This window comes from Artemia franciscana, chromosome 18 (genome assembly GCF_032884065.1).
Source record: "Artemia franciscana chromosome 18, ASM3288406v1, whole genome shotgun sequence".
NCBI classification, from domain to species: Eukaryota; Metazoa; Arthropoda; class Branchiopoda; order Anostraca; family Artemiidae; genus Artemia; species Artemia franciscana.
In genome coordinates this window covers 29,379,805-29,389,266 of record NC_088880.1, presented here as the reverse complement: position 1 = coordinate 29,389,266, position 9,462 = coordinate 29,379,805, and the positions used below count along the sequence as shown (strand labels likewise).

Here is a 9,462-nt window from a genome sequence, read left to right as displayed (position 1 = left end):
AAGGGAAGAATAAAATTTGGCTTCCAGTTTTCGATTTCATTTTTGCAACCCTCTTTATGAAGGGGTATAACTTTTGCTGTCTTTAGTTGCTCTGGAATTATTCATTTTTCTAGTGACAGATTAATTATAAAAATTAGACAAGGAAGTATATATCCAGCAACAACTTTCAATGCACTAAGAGACAATCCATCAACTCCAGCAGAATTTGATTTCATATATTTAACAATTTTTACAAGCTCTGCACTAGAACAGGGTTCGAATTTAAAATCAAGTTGTTTACATCGGTCATCAGTTCCAGAATCATCAGGCTCTTTACATCTGTCTTTTACAGTGTTTTGAAGATTTAAACCAATATTTAAAAAATCCCCAAATTTATTTACAGTTCCCTCTTCATCATATCTATCACAACCATAAAGTTGGATTAGTTCATTTCCATTTTTATCATTACCACCAATATATTCACGTATAAAATTCTATATATCTTTTATATTACCTTTGTTTTCTTGAAACTTCTTGTTATAATACTTGGTCATGGCTTTGCGACGCTGTTTGTTTACGAAATTCCGCCGTATTTTGAATGAATTAAATAATTCGTCACTTTGTTCATCCAGGAAATTTACGTAAAGTGCATTTCTTAGCTTTAGTTTCTCAATTGTTTCAATGGTAATCCATGGCTTACGCGGTTGTTGTGTTTTTGATTTAACGACCCTTATGGGGTACGTCGTATCGTAAATGGGCATAAGAACAGATAATGGTTGGCTCAGTTCCGTTGGGCATCTTTTTTCAGTATATACGGGACTCCAATCAATAACACTAGTCTCCTCAGCAAACTTTCTCAGATTTTCTTTTTCAAAATGCTTATCTTAATTTTCTTTTTTGGGTAATTTTACTACTGGTTAATTTATAACAGCTAATAATGATAGGTGGTCCGAGCTGTGGTATGGAATCACATATGTACAGCTTACATTTAGGTCTCTCGATTGAACAAAGATGTTGTCAATCAGGGTTGCAGTTTGAGCTATGATGCGGGTAGGAATACTCACCAGAGGGAATAAATCATTTGAAATCATAAAATTCAAAAAATCAATATTATGACCTGTTAAATCGAAAAGGTTAAAATTAAAGTCCCCCATCACCACATGGCTCACATTATCAGATTTTTTGCTAAAAATGTCATTCATACCTTCAACAAACTCTTCCCAGTGGTAACTAGGTGGCCAATGCACCGAACTTATCAAATTCTTCCCACCATTAAACTCCACTTCAACAGAAAAACTCTCTACCTCACCTTCTATCCAAATCATCAGGTCCTCCCTAACCTCATACTTAAGACAATGTTTAATCAGGAGCCTTACCCCTCTACGGTTTAACGACACTCGATTCTTCACCATCAGTTTATAACCTGGAAATGAATAAGACGAGTGAGACTGATCTGAAGTCAGGAACGTTTCACATAAACCTATAAAATCTAAATTTGACTCAAAATTATCTAATAATTGCAATAATTCACGATAACTGTTGTTACATGGACATTCCACGAACATAATCGTAGACTTTAAATTCACCGGTGAATTCGATTCATAAGGAAACTGGATATGCAAACTGTCTCTTAACGGCTTGAGTTTAATCGTCACTAGATTAATGTCTCAAGCATTATCATTTGACAAATACTCCTCTAGGCTAAATCGAAACAATTCAGCAGAAATAATTTCAATGCGGTAAACCATCGATATTTGTTTCTACCTAATACGATACTAATCAACATAACAATAAAAAGAAGAAAAAAAAGGTAATTTGAATCACGTAAAAAAAAAAACAAAAAAAAATAGTGGATAATTTTTTAAGAAAAAATGAATCCTAATACATTCATGACATACCTTCTCACAAAACTTGCACGTAAAAAATATAACTTAAATATTTACGCAATTAATTGACGTATTAAATGAAACACTATAAATACTAGATGCACTCAGCAAGGCACCGTTTTTTTTTTTTATTGCAATCTCTGCACTCGGTTTTTACCAATATTTGACCACGGTCACCGCTTGCTAGTCAAAATAACTTGCTAGTCAATGGGGTGGTAGTTTCGCCAAGAACAACTGATAATTGATCTGGTTCAAATGTGAAGAACCGAGGCAGATACACACAATTTTCAAGATTTAGTGATGCTCAAGGGACAAATTTATAAGAGATATTAGCAACGCTGTCTCCAACCGCATCATTTTTAAATAATTATAAGACGAGGTTTGATTTGTTGGTATAAGACGAGGTGCCGAGTGGTTAAGGCGTTAGATTTGATGATACAACGATTTGATGATAGTCTTTACTTTAAAATCATTAAAAAGTATTAAACTTGTCCTGATACAGCTATTGGTAACAATAAGGAATAGACCTATAATGATTTAAATTGTGTATTTTTAAAGTTTCATTTTCCTAACCTAAACCCTTTCCGAGATAGCAAGAAGTCAATTAACTAGAATTTTACCATTTTTAAATATAGGTAGCCTATTCCCAATGTAAAATAGACCTAGAGTATTCATCATGCATAAGTATTTGCTGTTAAGATTTATGTTAAATATTAATTTGAGGTACCAGTTTATAGTATATTTATGATTCAAGGTTCAATCCTCATCCTTTATTCAATCCATGATATGATTCAAGGTAGATGTTTCATTGTTCATATTATTAACTTACAAATAAAGTGAACATACCACTTGATGCCTTTTTTGGTATTTATTTAGTTTCATCACAAGGTGCCTAGGTAAAATTGGTGCAAACAGTATTACTGGCTTTCATATAAAGTGATTATAGGCTACCACTTGATGCCTTTTTTAATGCTGTTTACAAATATAATAATCGCTTCTACCACAAATTTGGATTTAAGCACTTTTTGACCCCTTAAAAATGACCTAAATATGGGGTCATTACAAACCTGTAATAGTTTAGAAACAAATTTGGGCTATATATTTGCACATCAGGGGGGTGTGGGGGTAAAGCATAGCATATATTAAATACATAAACTAACCATTGCTGTATTTTTTGTTTTTTTTTTATTGTGTGTGTTTGTGCTGTTGCATTGGTGATTTCTCTAATCATTAAAATTTGATGTGCACAAACACATAAAAAAAAAAAATACAGCAATGGTTAATTTACATATTTAATATATGCTATGCTTTACCCCTACCCCCCTGATTTGTAAATATATAGCCCAAATTTGTTTCTAAACTATTACAGATTTGAAATGACCCCATATTTAGGTCATTTTAAAGAGGTCAAAAAGGTAATTTTTAAGAGGTCAAAAAGTGCTTTAAATTTGCAGTGGAAGTGATTATTATATTTTTAAAGAACCTAAAAAAGGCATCAAGTGGTATATTCACTTTATATGAAAGCCAGTAATACTGTTTGCACCAATTTTACTGGAAACTAAACCTAAACTGGAAACTATGCTGCAAAGTATCCATGGTATAGGACTTAGAAATGCTATTTCTAGGAGTGCATCCATTTCTGGTTCATCCTCCTCCATGGGGAAATCTAAAAATGCATAAAGTAGGCGGTGATTTGAAGCTGAGAGAAAAGTTGGGGTTGTACAATATGAATGAAATTATATTTAAATATGAGTTCTTATTATCACTGCTAATTTCTATATAGGCTAGTAGGAAGTCAAAAAGATAACCAAAAACTTACACATCCATTAATTTTCATATCCAAGATGGTTCACTTTCAAGTTGAAATTAGCCAGCTGTTTCTGAAGAAAACAAACATCCAATTTTGCTCACAGGTAACATTGCCTATAGAGCAAAGTTTATTAGTCCATGAGCCCTGCAGGCAGCAGGGCAAGCTCTGTATTCCATGTTTATTTAATAATTATTTGGCTTAGAGCCTTTACTCTTTGAGGCTCCAGGCCAAATAATTATTAAATAAATATAGAATACAGACCTTGTACCACTGCCCACTGGGCCCATGGACTGATATGCTTTGCTATATCAGTAATGTTACCTGTAAACAAAATCAGATGTTTCACTGCCTACCTTCAAATCAACAGAACATAAATATACTATTTAACTAATTGCTCTGATTTCCCCTGTTCAAATTTGCTCACAAGCCAATGTCACAATAGCTATTATTGCAATTCTTCAGAAACAACTGGTAAGTTTCAACTCAAAAAGGAAAATGAACCATCTTGGATATGAACATTAATGGATGCATGAGTTTTTTAATTATGTTTTGACTCCCTACTATACAGAAATTACCAGTGATGACTGGAATTATTATTTAAGATATAATTTCATTCATATTGTACAATCCCAACTTTTCCCTTGGCTTTAAAATCCTGCCCACTTTATGTATTATTAGTAAGCCCCATGGAGGAGCAGAGTCAACCAGAAATGGATATACTTCTAGAAATAGTATTTCTAAGTGCTATAGTGTGGAAACTATGGCTCTTTGCAGTATAGGTTCCAGTTTAGACAGCTTGTGATGAAACTGAACAATTACCCCTCTTTTAAACTCTTTTTTTATGAATTGCTTCTATTTCAAAATTTGTTTGTTATCAAACAGTTTGTGGTAATGATCTGTAGTAAGGAGTAACCTGGCTCAATAGTAAAAGAAACTCTAAGAAACAGAATTTTGATGCTAAAAGATACGTAAAAAGAATTGGATTTTCATGCTGATTTTAAATATACAAGTTTCATCAAATTTAGTCTTTGTCATCAAAAGTTACAAGCCTGAGAAAATCTCCCTATTTTGAAAAATAGCGGAAACACCCCCTAAAAGTCATAGAATCTTAACGAAAATCACACCATCGCATTTGGCATATCAGAGAACCCTATAGTAAAAATTTCAAGCTCCTATCTACAAAAATGTGGAATTTTGTATTTTTTGCCAGAAGACAAATCATGGGTGCATGTTTGTTTGTTTTTTTTCCAGGGGTTATTGTAATGACCAAGTGGTCCTAGAATGTTGCAAGAGGGCTCATTCTAACAGAAATGAAAAGTTCTAGTGTCCTTTTTAAGTGACCAAAAAATTGGAGGGCACCTCTGGCCCCCTCCCATGCTCATTTTTTTCCCAAAGTCAACAGATCAAACTTTTGAGATAGCCATTTTGTTCTGCATAGTCAAAAACCATAATAACTATGTCTTTAGGAATGACTTACTCCCCCACAGTCCCTGGGGGAGGGGTTGCAAGTTACAAACTTTGACCAGTGTTTACATACAGTAATGGTTATTGGGAAGTGTAGAGACGTTTTTAGGGGTGGGGTTGAGGGGAGGGGACTATGAGGGTCTTTTCCTTGGAGGAATATGTCATGGGGGAAGAGAAATTCAATGGAAATTTAAGGATTTTTTAGCATTACTATAAAAAAAATAATGAAAAAATAAACATGAAAAGTTTTTTTTTCAATTGAAAGTAAGGAGTAGCATTGAAACTTAAAACAAACAGATATTATTACGCATATGAGGGGTTCTAAAAATACTTTAGCATAAAGAGCACAGTATTTAGGAGGAGATAAATACCTTGCCTTTATGCTAAAGTATTTTTAGTAATTTCAACTATTTATTCTATGACCTTTCTGATTAAGGGGTCATTCTTAAAGAATTGGGACAAAACTTACAATTTAGTGTAAAGAGCAAGGTATGAACAAGGGTACAAACCCCCTCATATACATGATAAAAATATAAGAATATAAAAGTTTGTTATGTAAGTTAATTCTTAAGTTACGTATATTTTTTACTAATAAAAACGTTGGTTAAAAATTAAAAGTTCTAGTTGCCTTTTTAAGTAACTGAAAAATTGGAGGGCTACTAGGCCTCCTTAACCACCCCTTATTTCTCAAAATTTTCTGATCAAAATTAAGAGAAAGCCATTTAGCCAAAAAAAGAATTAATATGTAAATTTCATTTTAATAATTTATGTGCAGAAAGCCAAAATCAAACATGCATTAATTCAAAAACGTTCAGAAACTAAATAAAAAACTATTTTTTTAACTGAAAGTAAGGAGTGACATTAAAACTTAAAACAAACAGAAATTACTCCATATATGAAATGGGTTGTCCCCTCTGCAATCCCTTGCTCTTTACACTAAAGTTTGACTTTTTGCCACAATTCTACTTTTTAAAACAATTAAAAGCTACAGGACAGGACAGATACAGGACTGATAAATAAATTGTTAAATTACTGTCCTATAATTACTGTCCTAGAAAAATTACTGTCCTATAAGCGTCACATCTGCAGTTGTTAAGGTGCTTGAGAGAAATATTAACAAAGCTCTAATTGAACATCTTGAGGTCAATAACATCCTCTCTACATCACAACATGGACTCAGATCTGATAGATCTGTGGACACTAACCTCATCCAAACATACAAATTAGTGACTACACTGCTTGATAAGGGTCTTCCTGTTGACATGATTCTTCTTGATCTGTCCAAAGCATTTGACAAGGTTTGTCACGAATTCTTCATAATCAAACTGAAGGCTGCAGGTTTCAATGAAGGTGTTGTACAGTGGATTATTACTGAAAGATTACAGAGTGTCAGAATTTTTGACTCACAAAGAATTCCTCATTTCTCTTCTCCCACAACTGTATTAAGTGGCATGCCCCAGGGCACCATTCTTGGACCAACACTTTTCTACTTCTCTGGCAATAATCTACCCACCCTTCTTTCAAATCTTATTACCCTTTATGCTGATGACTCAAAACTGGTTAGAAAAGCAGCTACTCCCTCTGATCAGCAATTAATTCAAACAGATCTTGACAGTCTAGGTAGATAAGCTAACATGTATCTCATTGCTTTTGATGCTGACAAATGCCACGTCATCCATTTTGGAAAACACAACAGGCATCATAAGTATTTCCTTCAAGACAACTTCCTTTCTACTGTTTCCAATGAAAGATATCTTGGGGCTATTGTTGATCACCAATTAAAGTTTAGCAGCCATGCTAAGTCTGTTTCATCTTCTGCAAATAAATCCCTCAGTATCATAAAAAGAACAATCTCCAGCCGACACCCAAGAGTCTTATGAAGCTATATAAGGCGCTTGTACAACCATGTCTGGAGGTCGGAGTGTCATTGGCAGCCCCTTTTTTCAAAAAAGGTAAGAAGTTGCTTGAGGATGTCCAGTATCATGCCACTAAGTTGGCTAGCAGCATGAATAACTTTCCATTCAAAGAAAGACTTAAAGCTGCCAATACTGACATACCAAAACAATCCTTTCTAAAAACACCCTTCCCAGTCTCTTTGCACAGCCTTTGCATTCTGGTACTAGAGGACATTCAATGAAGCTCCCTATGCAGCATTCGACGAGTAGGCATAGAAGTCATTTCTTCAGCCAAGGAGTCATCAATCTGTGGAATCAACTGTCTGAGGAAACAGTTTCTTCAACTTCAGCTGACATGTTCAAGTCCCACCTTGATAAGGAATGGCTCTGCCAGGAGTTCCTTTACTATTGGGAAGCTGCAGAGTCCTCCACAAGAGTCTAAATCAAAAACCACAACCTACACCAAACAAATTTTTTTGTCACTGGAGCATCACAAGGATGGAAAATCCTTACATTGCTCGAAGCTGTGATTTAAGGTAAGGTAAGACTTGTATCTGGTTATGAAAGTAGAACAGTTTCTATTGTCTTTGCCAGGTACCTTTTTTGAAGAGGTTCAGAAACAGATAACTTAGGACAAGCATTTTACCTCCAACAACTAGCATAATGCATGATCATAGACTATAAAAATAAAAGGAAAATAAGAAAGAGGAAGAAAACAAAGAAAAAACAACAACAAAATCTAACCTTCTTAAGTGAACTCTACAAGAAGAGAAAAGAAAGTGTCTTTTCTCCTCTCATAAGAGTTCACTTAAGAAGTTTAGATTTTGATGTTGTTTTTCTTTGTTTTTTTTTTTTCTTTTTCTTGTTTTTTTAGCACTGAGGACGACTTGGCTGAGGTCCTTGTCGAAATATTTGCTTGATTTTCATTTTCATATTTTGCTATTGGCTGTCAAAATCCTTGTTTTTCACCTATTTGATTTTTCTCTTTTCATTTATTATTTCCTTTCTTGTTTTCATACTGTTCAATATTTAGACTTTTCCTTAAACTTCTTCATTCAAAAGCTGTAAATTTTTCTAGTAACTGAAGATTTACAATGGATTGTTCAGGGGAAGACTAACAAAAGTATATTTACCACACAACTATCTTTGTTGCAGTTGGTCAATATAAATTTAGAAATGATAAGAAATTAGTCTTTAATGTCTTTAATTAGTCTGATCTATATTCTTCTTTCTTGTATTTCACATGTATTTTTTAGATTTTGGGCTCCTTCCTCTGTTTTGAAGATGTATTATTCAAATTTGTGAAGGGGCAGTGACTGTGTAACTCAGCTGATGAAACATGGAAACAGCTAACCTCTTTGGTGTCACTGCCATTAAGCAAGGTAATTGGTGTTATGGAGGATTCCACCAATTTGATGGTTAATGTACTACTTTTCTTATTTTGCACTATCGGGCTCAAAAGTTGAGCAATAATTGAACTATTTATTTTTTGCTACTTCTACTTGTCAAATAGAACAAACAAACTATAAAACACGTCTGATGTTAATTAAAATAAGAATTTCAACAAACTTTTTCAGACCAATGTCTCGTTATTCATGCCTTTTTATTGCCTTTGTGTAATTTCATAAATGATTACCCTCAAATTAATAAAAAAAAAGATTGATTTAAATAATATTGTCTTCTCCCATGTAGCAAATTTTAAATGGAGGTTCAAAGATTATCCTTTTTTCCCTAAAAAATGTATTGGCTTTAAACAAGAAAAAAAATAATCATGTCCAAGACCCTCTAGTAATATCTCTATTTAGATAACAGGATAAATATGAGGAATCCTAAAAAAAAAACTTGTCTTTATGATAAATATGCCTTACTTCTGCTTTATGTTTATGTCATGTATCACTAAACTGATAAATCCGAGATTTTTTCCCAAATATATATGTATATATATATATATATATATATATATATATATATATATATATATATATATATATATATATATATATATATATATATATATATATATATACATATATGCGTTTATAGTTTATTGCTTGATGTTACTCTTCAAGAAAAAAAAAATCATATTGGGTATGTTTATAGAAACCCTTGTGCACCCAGTCTTGATGATTGTGAATTATCTCTAAAAAAAATCATTGATGAAATGGTACCTTCAGTATCATCAAAGGTTGTATCCAGTTTGATAATTATTGGAGATTTCAACTTTCCCTCAATTTAGTGGGCTGATGGTCTCTGTTAGGCAGCATCTAGTAATGGAGATTTACCATTTGTGTCTTGTCTATCTGATAACATCCTTCATCAAATGATTGACAAGCCAACAAGGGATCATGGCAACCAGAATTTCTAATTGTTGTTAGATCTTGTAATTTTGAACAATCCAGTTACCCTCATTAGAAATTAATTTTTTCCT

The 9,462-nt window shown here is 33.1% G+C and overlaps 1 protein-coding gene across 5 annotated transcripts in view; it reads left to right on the top strand.

Annotated features, from left to right (window-relative positions):
- The first annotated feature begins 2,222 nt into the window (after nt 1-2,222).
- The window catches only part of LOC136038850 (gastrula zinc finger protein XlCGF49.1-like), a 37,278-nt gene continuing 30,038 nt past the window's right edge, over nt 2,223-9,462 (top strand). For 3 of the 5 annotated variants that reach the window (XM_065722297.1, XM_065722298.1, XM_065722294.1), the window contains exons 1-2: nt 2,234-2,344; nt 8,291-8,416. In XM_065722297.1, coding sequence (XP_065578369.1) covers nt 8,374-8,416 — 43 coding nt within the window. In that variant the 5' untranslated portion in view covers nt 2,234-2,344; nt 8,291-8,373. Of the gene's footprint in view, nt 2,374-8,290; nt 8,417-9,462 lie in introns of all 5 variants that reach the window. The other 2 variants (XM_065722296.1, XM_065722295.1) reach the window with 2 other exon arrangements.